A 19476-nucleotide genomic window follows, 5' to 3' on the forward strand; every position below is an offset into this window, starting at 1 on the left:
CTCTGTCGCCCAGGCTGTAGTGCAGTGGCGCAATCTCGGCTCACTGCAAGCTCCGCCTCCCGGGTTCACGCCATTCTCCTGCCTCAGCCTCTCCGAGTAGCTGGGACTACAGGCGCCCGCCACCACGCCCGGCTAATTTTTTTTGTATTTTTAGTAGAGACGGGGTTTCGCCGTGGTCTCGATCTCCTGACCTCGTGATCCGCCCGCCTCGGCCTCCCAAAGTGCTGGGATTACAAGCGTGAGCCACCGCGCCCGGCCTGGAAACATTTTTGATTGTCAGGAATAGGAAATGCTGCTGGCATCTAGTGGGCAGAAGTCAGGGATACTGCTAAACATCCTACAATGCACAGGATTGCCCTTCCACAACAAAGAATTACCTGGCCCCAATGTGCTGAGACTGAGAAACCTTGATTTAGATCTTAGCTTATTGATTTGCAAGCAGTATAGAGAAAGTCTAAAAGTGAACCAAATCAAGCTGATTATTTTTTCTCTCTGGTTTTCTTGTTAATGGACCCAGCTTTTAAGTAAAATAAAAGAGCACTTGAGCTATAAAAACAGATACACAAAACCCTGTCAGCCTGGCTCCTTTTGGTACCTGAGGTCCTTGTGGTTGTACTGAGAGGTGAGAGCCAAGTAAAAGCCATACTCCTCAGCCAGGATAAAGAAAGTTGTACTCATTACATATTCACATATTCATGTTTGCAATGGCATTCTTCACTTAAAAGATTCAGGGCACATCATTAATTAAAGCAATGAATTCCTGAGAAACAACACTAATTAAACCTCAAAATCAAAACAGCATAAAAAGGCAGACCTCATTTTTCTATTTCTTCTGAGCAGCTGGGAAAAATCATACAGCTTTATCAGGCCAAGTGGGGAAAGGGAGAATTTATCAAGAAGGCAGACCAGCCACCTTCACTTAGGCTTTCTTCCTCTTTCTTGCTGCTGGTTCTAAAAATGAACCATGGCAGGGATGCCAAAAAGCAAATCGCTGGTTGGTAGTGGCAATGCCCTCATTTGCATGGCATGTGCTTTATCTTTCATAAACAAGCAGCTAAATTCTGGAGCAGCAGGAGGATTCGAGCTTAAGGGGTCAGAGATCCACTCTGTTAAGCTAGACAACCGTGGCCTGCTGTTTTACTCCATATTTGATGCCTGGGCAACCTCATAGCTTAACTCCCTTATATTTACTGATTACTTCCATATCTCTATTTTTCATTCGAAGAACTATGCTAAATGCCTTGCGTGCCTGATCTTTTAAAAAATCCTTCAACAGCCCTGTGCACTATTACTCACATTTCCTAGATTGTAAAATTAAGGTTTAGAGAAGTAATTTGTTCAAGATCACATGTGTAGTAAATACAAAAGCTAAGACTCAAACCCAAGTCCTTTATCTCCCTTTCATTCTCAATTGTATTGTTTGGTTTAGGTTCCCATCATTTCTTATCTGGATTATTGTCCAGCTTTCTAACTAGACTCCTAAATTGTGCTTCCAGAGGGCTTGTCCCAGGTCTTTCCTACTATTGCATGGTACTTTTAGCATTTTTGTTTCCTCTGACATCAAGCACACTGTTTTGCAAGTCTTCAATAAACATATGTTTAATGTTATGTGTCTTGCCTTGACCTTCCGGCAAAGTAAGGCTTTTATTTAGGTTTGTGGCTCTCAAGTGGGGGTGACTTTGCCTCCAGGGAACATTTTCAAATGTTTGGAAACATTTTTGACTGTCAGCAATGGGAAGTGCTGCTGGCATCTAGTGGGTAGAAGCCAGGGATACTGCTATACATCCTCCAATGCACAGAACAGCCCTCCCACAACTCCATAGTCCACTCTGCAACCAGCATAACGTTTCTAAAATGCAAACCTAAATCCTACGTAGCCGAACTAAATAACTAATGGTTCCCTGAATTCATCAGAGTCCACTTCCTCACACATGTTGTTTTCTTCATTGACATTTGTTTATCCTTAGAAATTCAGTTGAAAGGTTAGCAATATTGAGTAGAAAGGTGGCCACAGTTTGCTTAAAATATAGACCGCATTACTTGCGTTCACATCTGCTAAAGAGAAAGTAAATTTCTGAGTAATCTTAACATGTTTGTGAAATGATTTCATATCTATAATACCAGAATACTCTCTACTTTTGTCAATTATGTTATGTAAATGGATTTCATTAGGCTTGACCATATTACCGTGACCATCTTACCATGGAACCATGATGAAGCTTTCCTTTTTTTCCTTTCCCTAGTCTCTAAAAACATCAACATTTTCGTGTTTTAGTGTTTTAAAGGCATCTCAAATCATATTTCATTCATCTGCTTTTCCCCGAAGATTAAACACATATTCAGAGTGGAGATATTTGTGAGTGTACCAATGAGTCTCTACCTCTGTTTTCCCATTTGTTGTTCTAAGTCCACTGACAATTTGACCTATTTGGTTCAATCCTTCTGGAGGTTCTATATTCAGAGAAGTTTAGTCTTTCTGAATCTCCCTGTTTTATTTGCCCATCTTGAAGGATATAGATGAAACTAGAGGTTACACCCCGTGGCAACTCGTTAAAATCCCTGGCTATCACCATAGTGTCCAATACTTTTTTCCTTAATTTATGTCATTTCATCCCTATCTTCTCTCTCTCACACTCTCTTCTCTCAACACTGCTTCTTGCCCCTTCTTCTTGTCCACTCCCGTGCCCTGTCAGCTGATGGCTCTCTTTGCTCTCCTTTAGATAATCACCCAGTCAGCTTTTGTTCTTTCTACACCTCCTACATTCTAGGGACTCCATTACCTGAAATCAAAGTATTACTCAGGCCATGTTGCAAGGGCCAGGAAAGAAAGGGGACAAAGCAGACAAAGCAGGTAAAGCAAAGGGATATTTTAATAGTTTAGTCCCATCACAATTACACTTCTTTGTAGGGTAGGGGTCAGGCTTCTCCTTGTAATTGTGATTTTGGTCATTATAAGGAAAATTATGAGGATGCTTAGAGACCAGGTAGTTCACCTCTTTAATTAAATAGATATCCAAATAGGTGTGACTTGCCCATGGTCACACCATGGGTCAATGCCACGGTTAAGCTGGACCTTCTGACCCAGAAGTCAGGATATCTTCTAGTACTCTACACTGTTTAAATGCATCAGTGTAGTGCGTCCTGCAATATATAGATGAGGTAAATGTGGAGCTAAAACACAAAGATATGGTTTAATGATTTAAATTAAAGTAGGGAATCCTTCTCGCCACCACATTATGACAAAAGGACCAGATGGAGTAGTAAATAAGATTGGTCTGTAGGTCTGCTTATGCTATATAGTTAGAACGTTTGGTCATGAATTACCTGGCAGTCTAAAATAGTATTCTATTTTAAAGATATAATAAGTCTTTAAAATGAAGGTGTGTCTTTTTAGTGTTTACTGGCTGTGCTTTAATAGTAATAAAAGTAGTAACAATAATACTGATAGCTACCATTACTGATTGCACTATGTTTGCCAGGCCTCCCATTAAACACTTTATTCTCTTATTCAATCTAATTTTCAAAAGAACTATAAAATACGAGTTTATGTAGCTACTTTACAGACTAGGAAACTGAGGTTCAGAGCAGTGAGATAATTTATTGTTACTCAGTAAGTAGCAGTCAGAAGTCAAACCCAAGTTTGCCTATCTTCAAGAGGCTATGCTTTCACTCTCATACAAAGCAGTTCACCAATTTGGAAGCTCCCCGAAGTCAGCTCTTCTGGCACTTTATAGAGGCTTCATTATGTAGGCATGATTGATTAAATCATTGGCCACTGGTGGTCAACTTAACCTTCAGCCCCTCTCCTTCTCTGGATGTGAGGTGGGGTGTGGGGCTGTGAGTCTCAACCCTCTAAGCACACAGTAAGTCCCCTTGGCAACCAGCCCTTCATCCTGTAGTTATCTAGGGATTTTCCAAAAACCACCTCATTAACATAGTCTCAGGTGTGGTTGAAAGGGGCTTGTTATAAATAACAGAAAGCCTGGTTTCACCTTCATCACTCTGGAGCTATTCTGGAGCTGTTTCTGCAACCGAGGACAAAAGGCCAAATAGTTTAACAAAAAATATCCTTCTCATTCTAGTTACTTAGGAAATTATAAAGGCTATAGGAGCTGTGAGCTAGAAACCATGGACAAAGCCAAAAATAAATATTTTATAATATCACAAATACTGTCTATGTTTTTCCATTGATATGTCACTATTTGTTTGAACCCAGGCCTGTTAAGTTGCTGTGATGCTAATGGCCTTTTGTTTATAATAGACCTAAAAGATTTTCAAATTATGCAACCCCCATTGCCAAAAGCTTTCGGGTGGCCTTTTGAGCAAAATGAAGAAAAATTGCATATAGGTTCGCATTCATTTTCCAACGTAAATTGCCATTTTATTAAAAATGGAGTTTATAGCAGGGAAATCATAATTTAAATGAAAGAATCCTCAAATGATACTTGTTATTGCCAATTATTTTTTAATATAATATAAAATTTGGGGGTTCATAAATAGCATTCTTGTCTTACTCAGGAAAAGCCATGCTCAGCAATGTGTGACTCATGACTTAATTATTCTATAGATGCTTCATTCATATGCATGCAGACAGATCTGGCAGCACTGCATTTTAATGAAGATGCTGAAAGGCAGCAGCCTGTAATTTCCGACAGAGGATTCTGTCAGGACTGAACAATAGGAGCTCCTGAAGAGGACTAGGAAATAACACAGCCCAGAAGGAAAATTAAAAACCCATTTAAATATTTTAATTATAATCTTCATTAGGGACATTTTGAAATCCTTGTGCACATCAGAGCTTCTATAGTTTAGAAGCTATTTTTGCTGGAAGAGAATAATTTTTAGGAAGGGGGGAATATTTTCAAGATCTCATGAGTCAAGACACAGCTGCTCCCTAGGGGAGCACAGGACCTGGTTTCTGTGCCCATTCCCTGCCCCTCTTTAGGCTGACTTCTCTTTATTGAAGTCGTAATGGGGTTAAAATGACCAATCTGTTCAACCTTGCAAGAGGCAAAGAAAGGAGGAAGGGAAAGAGAGCCTTTCACACTTTGTGTGTGTGCGTGAGTGTGCCACATACACACAGAGTGTCAGGTTTAGGATTTTAGCACTGGTTGGCTGCACCTCAAGCTTTCATCCTTGGACCTCCAGAAAGCTCAGGTTAATGAGAAACAATAAAGACCTGTTTCAACGATAGGGATTGCCACAATTTTATTATGGTTTCTCTTTCTTATCTTCTCAGAGAGGGAGAAACGTCAGAAAAATGATAGAATTGTCAAAAGCTTGTGCAATCAGCTAAGTAAATAAACAGGTAATAATTCCACTTTTTCCGTTACAGAATACAAGCAAAAAGAAACCTACTGCTACATTCAAGTATTTTAGGGTAGCTATGCATATGCAAGTGATGGGGCATCCAGGGCACTGTGGGAGGTGTGGCATTTTCTGGAAGGGTGAGGAGCAAGAGGAGCAGCTGTCCAAGCACTGCCCTGGGTTTCCTCCTACTCTGCTGAAGCTGCTCTTGTTACAATTGCCTGTGTGCCTTGCATCTCCACATCCACTGCACATTTTGCTGTCTTCTTACTCCACCTCTCAGCCACGTCGAACACACATGGCAACCTTTTCTTTCTTCAAGTATTTTGCTCTTTTGACGCTTGTGACGCCATAGACTACTGCTTCTCAGCATTCTTGCATTTTCCTCCCTTTCTGTTTCTTTTTAAAATGTTGACAATTGATAAGTAGAATTTAATTTTTTTTGTGTGTAAATTTTTAATCCTTTAGTGTATTGTATACATCTTTAATTAAGAAATTCTTCCTTGGGCCGAGCATGGTGGCCCACACCTATAATCCCAGCACTTTAGGAGTCTAAGGACAGCAGATCACTTGAGGTCAGGAGTTCAAGATCAGTCTGCCCAACATGGTGAAACCCCATCTCTACTAAAAATACAAAAATTAGCCCGGTGTGGTGGCTCATGCCTGCAGTCCCAGCTACTCAGGAGGCTGAGGCAGGAGAATTGCTTGAACCCAGGAGGCGGAGGTTGAAGTGAACTGAGATTGTGCCACTGCATTCCAGCCAGGGCCACAGAGTGAGACTCTGGGAAAAAAAAAAAAAAAAAAAAAAAGAAAGGAAGAAAGAAAGAAAGAAAGAAAAAAAAATTCTTACTTCAAGCTCATGAAGTTCTTCTAAAATTTCTTGTAAGCATTTAAAGTTTGTAGTTTCTTGTCATGTTTTGAGGCAGAGATCTGAAAGTCATGTTGAAACTTAATCCCCAGCATGGCAGTATTAAGAGATGGTGCCTTTAAGAGATGACTGGGGGCAGGCGTGGTGGCTCATACCTGTAATCCAGCACTTTAGCAGGAGGAACCAGGCAGATCACTTGAGCCCAGGAGTTTGAGACCAGCCTTGGCAACATGGTGAAACTCCATCTCTACAAAAAATAAAAAATTAGCCAGGCACGGTGGTTGCACCCTCATAGTCCCAGCAACTTGGAGGCTGAGGTGGGAGGATCACTTGAGCTTGGGAGGTTGAAGCTGCAGTGATTGTGCCACAGCATTCCAGCCTGAGTGCTGTGGATGAAAGAGTAAGACCCTGTCTCAAAAAGCAAAATAAATAAAAACAAGTACAAAAACAAAAAACTAAAAAAGAAGTGATTGGGTCAGGTGGGTTCTGGTTTAATCTATTCATGGAATAATTAATGGATTAATGCGTTAATGGATTAATAGGTTATCATGAGGGTAGAACTGGTGGCTTTAAAAGAAGTGGAGAGACCTGATTTAGCACGCTCAGACCCTCTTGCCAGGTGATGCCCTGTACCACCTCTGGACTCTGCAGAGAATTACCACCAGCAAAAAAAACCCTCACAAGACACAGGTCCTTGTCATTGGACTTCTCAGCCTCCATAACCGTAGGAAATAAATTCCCTTTCTTTGGGAATTACCCACTTTCAGGAATTCTGTTATAAGCAACAGAAAACAGACTAAGATAAAATCCGAGCATTTTATTCTATATATATAACGATTTGTCCCAGAATTACTCATTGGATAGTCCTTCCTTTCATTAATGGTCTGCAAAGCCAACTGTGTCATATATCAAATATCTAGTATACATAAGTATAGGTCTCTGTGTTAGTCTTCTTGATTACTGAATAAAACAGTACCACAAATTTAGGAGTCTAAAACAATAGCTACTTGTTACCTCACAGTTCTACAGACAAGAAGTCCAGGCAGGCTTAGCTGGATTCTGAGTGTTTAACAAGGTCAAAATAAAGGTGTTGGCCAGGCTGGGCTCTTATCTGGGGGCCCTAGGGAATAATCTGCTTTCAAGCTCCTTCAGGTTGTTGATAGAATCCACTTCCTTGAAGCTATAGGACTGAGGTCTCTGTTTCCTTGTCTGCTGTGAGCTGGAGCCACTCTGCGCAGCTCAAAGCCACACACATTTCTTGGCATTTCTTGGATTCTTGCATCTCCAAAGCCAGCAAGGGCATGTGAAATGCCCTCATACTTTGAATCTCCAACTTCCGCTTGTTCTGCCAGCCAGAAAAAGAAAAATGATCTGCTCTTGAAGGGCTCAGGTGATTAAGATTACCCAGATAATCTTTATTTTTCCATAAAATGTAACACAGTCATGGAAAGGATCTTTTCATGTTCCACCCCACTCAAAGAGGAAGGTATTACAGAAGAGCCAGGGTCATTGGGGGTCATTCCTAGAATTTCACATGCTACAATCTGTCTATGGGCTTTCTAACCTGTACCATTATTCTTGTGCCAATATCCACCCTGTTTAACCAAGTTGTATCAAAAGTCCACTGATATTTGAATTGTAATTGCCTTGGATCTAAGGTTCTATCTTTTTGATATTTAATCTTTTTATTAAAACTTTGGAATGCCTCCCAATTCATAATTTTGTCCGTATGTCTTACATATCTTTTCCTTTTTCATATGTCATAATGATAAGCTACAATGAACACTGGCCCAAAGCAAAAATTTTGACTTTAGGTGGGACTTCTAGAGTCAGTGAGAAGATGGGAAAATCCTGTCCCCCAAAGGCAAATATAAAACCAGAAAAAACTGTCAAAAACAACCACTTTAGGATTTTGGAAATTGATGAAAGGCATCCACCTCATTGAGAAGCATGTATTGAAGAAAAACAGAGCGTCAGTAAGAATGGTGGGCATCTGTGGCACTCTGTCCTGGGGTTTCTGCCATTCCCCACCCCAGTTCTGCTGTTCAGTAAGTTTACCAGGGCAGAACAAGCTATGAGGACAGGTGGCCTCCTTACTACAGGAGGCAAATTGACTTTGGAGTGGAGCGTAGATTTGACTCAGGGCCTTTGGCAAGAATGATGGTGGAAAAATCCTGAATAATACCAAACAATTTAAGAGGGGCAACATTGCAGCTAACCTGAAGTTATGATGTTGCTCAGGAAACCAAGAAACTGACAGACCAGCCAGAAAATTAAAAGGGAAATCCAGAGACGGAGATAGTGACAGTGGCCTTCACAAGTGTTCGCCTCTCCATGGCGGCTTGGAAGGCTGTATGAATGCTCAAGGACGTGTGTACACATAGGATGGATCAGATAGGGCTTGGCTGTCTACCTGTCCTTTATGAATGTGAAGCCTTGAGTATGCAGGAAGTATAAACCAGGGCAGACTTGCAAGTTGTCTGAACTTTGATTACATTCCTTTTTTATTTTGTTATTTTTGAGCTAGGGTCTTGCCCTGTTACCCAGGCTGGAGTGCAGTGGCACCAACACGGCTCAGGGTCCCCGCTACCTCCTGGGCTCAGGCTATCCTCCCACCTCTGCCTCCTGAGTAGCTGTAACTACAGGTGCACATCACCATGCCTGGCTAATTTTCAATTCTATTTTTTGTAGAGACAAGGAATCACTGCTGGCAGTGGTGGCTCAAGCCTGTAATCCCAGCACTTAGGGAAGCAGAGGTGGGAGGATAGCTTGAGCCCAGGAGTTTGAGACCTGCCTGGGTGACAGCAAGACCCCATTCTCAAATATAGAAAAATAAATAAATAAATAAATAAATAAATAAATGAGATAGGGTCTCACTATGTTGCCCAGGGTGGTCTTAAACTGCTAGTCTCAAGTGATCCTCTTGCTTTGGCCTCCTAAAGTGCTGGGATTACAGGGTGTGAGCCACCATGCCCAGCCTTGATTACATTCCTTAAACACACAGATCTGTTGGCAAAGAGCAGAAAGCTTACTGGCTCAATACGTTTATGTGCGACCTCTGATCAATTTTTGGCTGATCATTAAGCTATGTTAATCCAGGAGTGACTCATGGGAAGCCAGATTTAAACATTAAACAAAAATAAATTTTAAAAAGGAACCTGAACAGAAACAACAGGGGCTGCACACTGTTGTGAGATAGATTCTACAGAATTAATCCAGGCAAGTCATTCAGCAAATCAAAAAAGTAGCAACAGCAACTACCCCTGGAGAGAAGATGAATCCAGAGTTACTACAAAATATTATCTAAAATGTCCAATTAAAGAAATTACATGCAAAAAACCAGGAAACTGTGACCACACACAGAAAGAAAAACAATGGAAACTGTTTCTGATGGGACAGATGTTAGATTTGGTGGAGCAAAGACTTCAGAATAACTAGTATAGATATGTTTAAATAAATAAAGAAAACAATAAGAACTAAAGGAAAGCATAACAATAATAATAAATAATCAAGTAGGGAATACAAATCAAGAGATGAAGATTATTTTTAAAATGGAATAGAAATTCTGAAGTTGAAAAGTACAGTAATTAAAAAATTCATTACAGGGTTTCAATAGCAGAGTTCAGCTGGCAGAATAAAACAAATGAGTGAAATCAATGATAGATCAAGAATTATAAGGAATTACAGAAAAAACAATGAAGAAAAATGAAGAGTTTCAGAGATTGAGGAACATCATCAAGTGACCCAGCGTCTGTGTCCCAGAAGTAGAGAAAAGAAAAAAAGTGAAGAAAACATATTTAAGAAATAATGGCTGAAAAGAACTAAAATATATATAGTAAAAGGCATCTGTATCAGTCTGCTCAGGTGACCATAATAAAATACCATAGACTAGGTGGTCTAAACAATAGATATTTATTTCTCGCAGTTCTGGAGGCTGGGAATTATGAGATTAACGTGTTGGCTGACTTGGTTTCTGGCAAGGGTCCTCTTCCTGGTCTATAGATAGCAGCTTATGGACAGAGTCCTTATGTGCCAGCGAGAAACCTCTGGTCTCTCTTCCTCTTTTTATAAGAACACTAATCTCATCAAGGGGGTTCCACCCTCGTGATCTAATCTAAACCTAATTACCTTTCCAAGGTCCCATCTCCAAATGCTATCACATCCAGGGCTAGGGCTTCAACATATGAATTTTGGGGGGACACAAACATTCAGTCCATAACTGTCCAACAAATGAATATAAATGCAGCAGAAAATATTTACATAGTACAACAAAGGCAGTGAAAGAGAAACATGGAAACAAAAAATGCATGGTATATATAGACACAAATAGCAAAATAGAAGAAATCAATACAAATAAGATTTCAACAAATAAGATGAAAGTAAAATCATGGAAAAAATATATATTAGGATGGCCAAAATCTGAAAAGCTGACAATACCAATTGCTGGTGAGAATGCAACAGAAATTCTCATTCATTGCTGGTGGGCATGCAAAATGGTACAAACACTTTGGCAGTTTCTTGCAAAACTAAGGATACCATAGAATCCAGCAGTTGTGCACCTAGGTATTTACCCAACTGATTTGAAAACTGCTGTTCATACAAAACACCACACATAAATATTTACAATTATTTTATTTATAATCACCAAAATTGGGAGTAATCAAGACGATGAAACCTGTGACTAGCCAGCCACTGCACTCCAGCCTGGACAACATAGCAAGACCCTTGTCCAAAACAAAACTAAACAAAACAAAACCCTTAAACAAACCACAGCTAGCAAACAAATATCCTAAACAAAATGATTAAAAAAAATACACATCTCCATGACTAAATCAACTAATATAAATATTTCATAGAAAAGGCATCAAATTCCAGATAAAACTTGAGTGTATTCAATCTAAATAAGTGAAATAAGTTTATTTCCTTACTTCTCATTTGGATTATTTGCTTCTCAAAGACAGAATTGTTCCTTGCAAGAAACAAATTTATACATACAATAGTTCTTTATTTAATTATTGTTTTATTGATTTCAAAGATTTAGCTAACATTGATGAGGACGAAAGGCTATAGTTTATTGAGGCTAAATCAGTGTAGCCCAGGTTGGAAGTGCAGTCTCAGATGTCTCCTAATTGGAAATGTTGCAAGTTATATTATTGTTCAAAAAGATTTACTCCCTTTCTTTAACTTCATGGGAAGAATGTTCTTCCCCCTACTCGTTGATCTTGGGCTTGGCCTTCTGTGACTTCCTCTGACCTCAGGCCGAATGTGCTTGCATTCTATGCCCTCGCATTAGTATAATGCAGCATAGCCTATGGTTAAACAGGCTTTCAGGCAGGCTTCTGTGCTAGCAGCTTTCGCCTATATTACCGTGAACCATAGAAATGGCGGATATGGCCAGATGCGGTGGCTCACGCCTGTAATCCCAGCACTTTGGAAGGCCAAGGCAGGCAGATCACAAGGTCAGGAGTTCGAGACCAGCCTGGCCTATATGGTGAAACCCTGGCTCTACTAAAAATACAAAAATTAGCCAGGCATGGTGGCGCGCTCCTGTAGTCCCAGCTACTTGGGCGGCTGAGGCAGAAGAATCGCTTAAACTCGGGAGGCGGAGGTTGCAGTGAGCTGAGATTGCGCCATTGCATTCCAGTCTGGGCGACAGGGTGAGACTCCGTCTCAAGAAAAAAAAAAAAAAATTGCGGGATATTTGACTTTTTACTCTCCAAAACCCCTGCATTTTTATATGGTCCATTCAATCCTCATCTTACCTCGCTGCCGCCCCAACCCAAGGCCCCGCGCAGAGGGGAGCGATGGCATGAGCAGTAGCCACACGCTCGCCCCCACTGCTAGCATCCCTGCAGCGCAGCCCGCGCCCACACTGCCTGCGGAAGCTGGGGGTCTTGGAGCCTCGGTCTCCAGCCTTCCCCTGACTTTGGCTCCGTGCCACCCGCCAGGCTCACCCCCCACTACGACTCCTCCCACCCACCATTCCCAGTCCCTCCTCCCTGCCGGCTTCTCCTGGACATCCCTGGCCTGCTCCAGCAGTGCCACCAGCTTCAACCTCACACCCTTAGTTTTCACTTCTTATCTAACAGCAGAAGCACCGAACAAAATTCCCGAATAAAATTCTTCATTGGCCTCTGGCACTAGATTACAAACATCAGGTGACTCAATATTGTGGGGCGAACTGGACCAACTTGGCTTAAATTAATCCAAGCTTTGCTGTAATATGACCTAAATCCCCTCATTTATAAAATGTAGATAAGAAGAATTGGTATTGAATAAACACCTGGCACATCATTCTCAATATTACTACTGTATTACTATTCTAATAAAAATTATAAATGTCACTTATTCAACAAAGATTTATCCAACCTCTCTTTTGTGCCTCACTGAGTTTAAATTTCTCATTCTGGAAAAGGAGACCCCTGGAATTCAGGGAATATGGAAGGTTACACCTACAGGTCTGTGATTGGCATATTGGAAGGGCCCACAAGACTTTGCCAATTGTAGAGTCTATCTCACCAGGGGTTAAGAAGACTTGATTAGAATACATTTCTATACATTTATGGCATCTGTGCTATTTCTAGCTTCCCCCTCTTTTTATCATTTCTATTATAGGTTCTAACATGCAACTTTAAAAATGGTCTCTCAAGCTCGTGGCCTTCAAGCTTGGAATTAGGTTGGTAGGGCAGTATGTGTCTTTACTTGCTAGCAGTAAAAAATGTTTGAATGGGAGATCTTTCCATGGACAGGGTTTTTATAACACTGTTACAAAGAGCAGTCTAACAATGCAGGGGAATATCAAGTTTTTTCAAATGTTTTACAAGGATATTGGGGAAGCGGATGGTCTCTCCAGCTCTGTGTCTCCGTGTTCTACGTATTGACTTGCAAAGAGACCACACTGTGTTATTTTTAGTCAAGATAAGCAATGAAAAAATGCATTGGTGCATACCTTGCCTTCCATGTTTTTGAACTTAAATTCATTTCATACTTCCTTCTTTTTGAACAAAGAATTTACCAAGATAACCAGTATGTCGCGAGTCTTCCTGCAGTGCACCTCTTTCACAACCTTGGCTCCCATTTCTCCTGGCACACAGACTTCTTTCTCAAAGCATACTTGTTGCACTTGTGATTCTTCCCTGACAAACAGTCCTGCCTCAAATTCAACCTGTCTCTTGGATATCTTTGTGAAATTCTTGATGTCTTATACCTGATTGGATTGAACTGGTTAGCGTTTGATAGTTCTTTTGTTTTAGCATATCAAATTTTTTTAAGGGGACAGAGTTAAAAATTGGCCTCCCTTAGTACACCATCAAGATGAATCCACTCTTCCTCCATTTTATTGCATAAAAATGTAATGCAATACTATTATAGACCCTTGTGTGTATGAGTGCTTCCTCCATCTCTTGAGGGTAGAGACCCGGTCCAGTTCCCCTCCTTATCCTCAGCAGCTAGCCCTGGGCCTGACACCTAGGAGGCACTTGGTAAATGTCTTTTGAATAAATGAATGAACGGTGATCAGTAAATTAATGGAAAGCTTTTAACCAAGGAACACCCATGGAGGCTCAGCATGACTATGTTTACTATCTGTAGGGCTAGCGGAGGTAGAGGATAAAAAGCTGGAGATACTTGGGCAGCCTTTGGGAACTGGTGCTGCTACATAGGGAATATCTCTTGGAAGGGAAGGAAGATAGTGAAAGATGGTTAAACGGGGAAAGAGGTTAAAGGGGAAGGGGAATAGAAAGGGTGAGTGCAAAAAGAAACACCATCTGTCAGACTGGGCTCTTTTCCTTTCCCTCTCCTCAGCTCCCACAGACTTCCTTCAGACCCCTTTTTTTCAAAATGTAATTTATTTTATTTAACAATCTAGGAAGTTCACAGCCATCAGCAGTTCTAGTGCAATTTCAGTGTGATTGGGAACTCGGGAATCTCAGTGGAGCTGTTAGTGTAGCGAACCTTGTAAGTAAAATACATGCATACATTTGATAGCACATATGAAGGTATCTCTCTAAAATTGACCTCATTGGTTTTGTTCTCAGCAAATTGACCAGGGCTGTTCAACATGGCTTTTATCATGCCTGATATTAATGCATGTTCTCTTTTTACAATAAATTCATGGCCATCAGATGATATCAATTTGACATACATGGCATCTCAGGGCCTTCACAGCCACCATAGGTTTTCTCCTCTCCATTCATTTTGTTCTTATAAAATGCTACTTTGCTTCCCCAGGAACTTTAGTAGTTTCCTGGAGCTCTGTTTCTGTCCCAGTCAGAGTCTCACTCATCAGCCCTGCAGCCACTGCAGCCTGGTCCCCACGCACCACCCTAGCCCCTGTTCCAGGGACATTGCCCCCCTTTGGGTCCCTTTTGTAGTCCTTCTCCACTTGCTCCAATTCTGATCAGAAGAGTTGCTGTGAAGGATCAAGAATTGTAAGCAGGTAGAAAACAGCAACTTAATATAAAGTTTAGGAATTCACTAAGCCAGGAAATTTGAAGATAGGTTGAAATACCAGGTTGTGGTATAATGTTTCACTCTTCAAGAGGTGGGCCTTCCAAGTGACTACTCGTATTTCCCCCTATGAAATGTGATGTGCTCCATGGAAACAGCCCATGAACAGCCCAGTGTTCCATTTTTCCAAGGTCTGCCAGCATTGCTGCTGGGCTGACTTGGAGGGTTGGCTGCGTTAGACTAAGGTTAAGCCAAGATCTTTTCAAAGTAATTGGCATTTGGAAGTAACTACTGTACATTGCCAAAAGAAGAGACGATGATGATGACAAAGAGATGTGACCTTAAAGGAATGTGACCCAGGCTTTGACTGATTCTTTTTTGTCAAAAGAGCCAAAAGAATGTCTGATCAAGGGTCATGTTGAAAGGAAAATTTCAATTTGCCTCATTCTTTTTTTTTAAACCTAAGTTTTTTTAAGACGCAGGGAATAAACATTGTTTGGAATACAAGTTTTCTTCTTGTTTAATTATCAAAATGTTTTTAGGATATCTCAAATGCCCTCTGAAATCTGATAGTTAATATTTAAAGTAAAATTTTGACTCACTTAAATGTTTCAGTTGGAAGCAGCTAGTTGGTTATATAGCTCATGGGCCCTCAGCATTTTGACTTCTTTTGCTGTAGAAGCAGATAGAGTAAGAAGCTAGGCATACCTTTATATAACCTATTTTCAAACCTCATCATTAACAATAAATTTATTTTATTAGAAACGTGTGTGCTTGTAGAAAAACCTTGCAATGTAACAAAACTAGCTTTCTAAAAATGAATGATTCTATCTTTTGTAATCAGTACTTCATGCAGTTGTAGTCACTGCAAATGGGCAAGCAGATAGCTTCAAGATTCTGTAAAGCCACTATGATTTGAACTATACTCATAATAATATCGTTCTGCATTTTTCCTCATTGCAGTTATATGATTTTAAAAATTATACAAAATAAAAATGCAGGAAGAAATGAAAACTCATAGTTGCCACTATTAGTGTATTCCTAGAGTATTTTTGGTGTAAGAATGTGTGATAGTCATAATTCTAAGTTAGCCCTCCATGATCTCCACCCTCTAGTTATTCCTGTGATTATGTTGTTACTTGGCAAAAAGAATTTTACAGAGGTAATCAAGTTACTGACCAGTTGACCCTGAGATAAGGAGATTATCTGGGTAAGCCTAATCTAATCACAGGAATTCTTTAAAATCAGAGAGGTTTCTTTGGCTAGTTGGAGAAGCAGAAGTCAGAGATTCAAAGCATGAGAAGCATTCAAAATGCCATTGCTTGCTGGAAGATGGGAGGAGCCATAAGTTAAGAAATGTGAGTGACCTCTAGGAGTGGGGAGTGACCCCTAGCCAATAGTCAGCAAGCAAATGGAAATCTCAGTCCTGCAAACAAAAAGAACTGTATTCTGCCCAACAGCCTGACTGAACTTGGAAGCAAATCCTATACAGTACCTCCAGCTTGGCCAACATCTGGATTTCAGCCTTTGTGACCCTAAGCAGAGGACCCAATTAAGATGTGCCAGACTCCTGACCCATGAAAAATGTAAGATAATAAATATGTATTGTTTACAGCTGCTAAGCTTATGACAGTTACACAGCAATAGAGACTAATGCAGATTTTGATACTGAAAGTTGATACTGCTGTAATTAATACCTAAAAGGTGGCAATGGTTTTGGGATTAGGCAGTAGCTGGAGGCTAGAAGAATTTTGAGGAACATGACAGAGAAAGGCTAAATTGTCTCAAACAGACTGTTAGTAGAAATATGGATATTAAAGATACAACTGGTGAGAGCTTAGAAGGAGGTGAAGAGTATTATAGAGCAAACCTAAATTTCCTTGGAGAAAGCCTAAATCATCATGAACAGACTTTAATTAGAAATGGAGGTGGGGAGGGACAGCATTAGGAGATATACCTAATGCTAAATGACGAGTTAATGGGTGCAGCACACCAACATGGCACATGGATACATATGTAACAAACCTGCACATTGTGCACATGTACCCTAAAACTTAAAGTATAATAATAATAATAAAAAAGAAAAAAAGAAATCTGAGCTTTTAGAATACTGTTGGGGAAAACTCAGAACGAAGTGAGAATCATGTTATTGAAACTGGAGGAAGGAGAATCCTTGCTATGTGGTGATAGAAAGCTTAGAAAAATTGTGTCCTGCAGTTACGTGGAAAGCAGAATTTGTAAATGACAAACTTAGATATATAGCTGAGGAGATTTGCAAGCAAAGTGTTAAAGGTGCTGGCTTATTTCTGTCTTACTACTTATACTAAAATGTGAGGAAAAAAATAACTGGAGGGAAAAACTGGTAAACATAAAGGGATTAGGACTGGAGAATTTTGAGACTGCTCAGCCTTTCCAGATGGCAAGAAATGCTAAGAGTCAGAAATGGCTTCCAAAAGTATGGCATAGAGAAAAGAAAGACCGTGCAACTGTCCAGCTTTCAGTGAAGCCTCAGGAAAACTAAAAGGTTAGAGTGTTCAGTCATAGAAAAGGCTCTTCTAAGATATTAAGGTTGTGACTCACCGATCCCATCAGTGAAACTAGAGGGCCTCTCAGAAGCTTAGGAGTGTTGTCCCTCCGTCATCTCAGTAGAAACCAAAGACAGAGCAGGGATTATCTCAAAAATGTTTGTGCTCATGGCTTTTGTCTAATGGAGTGAAACTCTGAAAAATTTAGGCAAGGACCATTCTGTGAGTTGAATAGTTTCTTCCTGTAATTCATATCTTCCTTGGACCTATGAATGTGACCTTATTTGAAAATAGGGTCTTTGCACATGTAATCATGTTAAGGTGAGATCATACTGGATTAGAGTGGGCCTTAATCTAATTAGTGGTGTCCTTATAAGAAGAGGGAAATTTGGACACATACATGCAGCATGCAGAGAGGAAAACAACATGTGAAGTCAGGCAGAGATTAGAGTGATGCACCTACAAGTCAAGGATCGCTCGCAATTACTAAAACCTAGAAGAGACAAGGAAGGACTCTCCCTAGAGCCCTCAGAGAGAGCATGACTCTGCTGATACCTTGATTTAAGTTTTGTAGCTTCCAAAACTATGAGAGAATAAATTTTACTTGTCACAGGCCATCTAGTTTGTGTGACTTGTTACAGGAGCCCTAGGAAACTAGTAAGGATTATAATGTTTTTGAGAACATTACATCAACAGAAATGCTACTAGAGTGGACTGAAAGAACTGAGGAAATACAAAACGAAAGAAAACTATTGGGGCTTTCCCATATGCCAATTTTATTGTCAGGAAGCAAGCTAATAAAACCACTTAGCTGAAAACATGTTCCTTTCTTGATAATGGAAGGATGACTCGGGCAGAATCAAGAACACAGAAGGCTGAACCAAGAACCCAGGGTGCAGATTTGAAAACCATAGCAGGTTATTCCAAGGCCTGGAATAATAAACCTAATTAAAGAACCCCAGCTGGAGTGTGTGTGGCTGTGTTTTAAAGCTGCTTTGGATTTGTGTCTCCTTTTTGCCTTCCATCGCTCTCTTTTTTATTGATTAATATATTTTATTTAAAAATTTATTTTTAGAGCTTATAAATGGGTAAATTTCAAAATAGTATCAATGCAGACTATTTAACAATATTTTAATATTTCTTTTTACTCAACAGTCACCTTTATGTTTTGCTTTCCATCAACAAATGCATTGGATTAAAGCAACAGTAATCTTACCTCCAAGTTCAATGCCCACGTTCCTTGACCACTTCATTTCCATTCAGAGTTTAGTAATTACTTAACTTCACATTTTTCTGTCACCAATGATAATCAAATGGTCTACCTAACTAGCCAAAATCATAAAACTATCATAAGCCAAGTCCATGGAATTTATAACGTTTATATGAAACAGCTATACTGACACACATGTGCATTGGGGCCTATTCGAAATATGTCAAAAATAACAAGCTTTAAAGAATGAGGTCTTTAGGCAAAGAGGGAAAAGGGTCTTCATCATAAAAAATTATTAGGAAGATTTAGATAAGAAATCAGCCTACAATTCTAACTAAATAAAGGAGGAAAGGGGAGTACATAATCACAGTTTATGGCAGTTGAAGAAAAGCCAGTTGCCATTCTATCACTAACTGGCTCACTATCTCAAGAGCTTAGAATCAGGCTCTTCAGGCATTTATGAAAACAACAGAATATTATAATGCTACTTAATCTGACAGCAAATAATAGAAGAAAAATTGGTGGCACCACACCTTCTCAACACCCTTGAAAACAGAAACTAAAATGACTAGTTAAGAAACAGTATTCAAAGATCACTACAAGCTGGGCACAGTGGCTCACATCTGTAATCCCAGCACTTTGGCAGGCCAAGCTGGGTGGATTGCTTGAGTGTAGGAGTTCAAGAACAGGTTGGGCAACATGGTAAAACCCTGTGTATTGGTCTGTTCTCACGCTTCTATAAAGATACTACCTGAGACTGGGTAATTTATAAACAAAGGAGGTTTAACTGACTCACAGTTCTGCATGGCTGGAGAGGCCTCAGGAAACTTACAATCAAAGCAGAAGGGGAAAGAGGCACCTTCTTCACAAGGTAGCAGGAGACAGAAGTGTGTGTAAAGGAGGAAGAGCCCCTTATAAAACCATCACAGATTGTGAGAACTCACTGTCACAAGAACAGCATGGGGGAATCCTCTCCCATGATCCACTCACCTCCCACCAGGCCTCTCCCTCAACACCTGGGGATTACAATTCAAGATGAGATTTGAGTGGGGACATAAAGCCACATCACCCCATCTCTTCAAAAAATATAAAGAATTACTGGGCTTGGGCTGGGCACA

The 19476-nt window shown here is 40.2% G+C and overlaps 1 protein-coding gene across 1 annotated transcript; it reads right to left on the minus strand.

Moving 5' to 3' along the window:
• Nucleotides 1–14065: 14065 nt before the first annotated feature.
• Nucleotides 14066–14358, minus strand: LOC134734606 (elongin-C-like). The gene has a single exon (XM_063628007.1). The coding sequence runs from the start codon at nt 14318–14320 to the stop codon at nt 14066–14068; it is 255 nt and encodes an 84-aa protein (XP_063484077.1). The 5' UTR covers nt 14321–14358.
• Between the last annotated feature and the right edge of the window lie 5118 nt (nt 14359–19476).

This window comes from Symphalangus syndactylus, chromosome 12, assembly GCF_028878055.3.
Source record: "Symphalangus syndactylus isolate Jambi chromosome 12, NHGRI_mSymSyn1-v2.1_pri, whole genome shotgun sequence".
Lineage (NCBI taxonomy): Eukaryota > Metazoa > Chordata > Mammalia > Primates > Hylobatidae > Symphalangus > Symphalangus syndactylus.

Coding starts and splice junctions, on each gene's coding strand:
- LOC134734606 (XM_063628007.1), bottom strand. CDS start 14,320: ATGTATGTCAAATTGATATCATCTGATGGCCATGAATTTATTGTAAAA.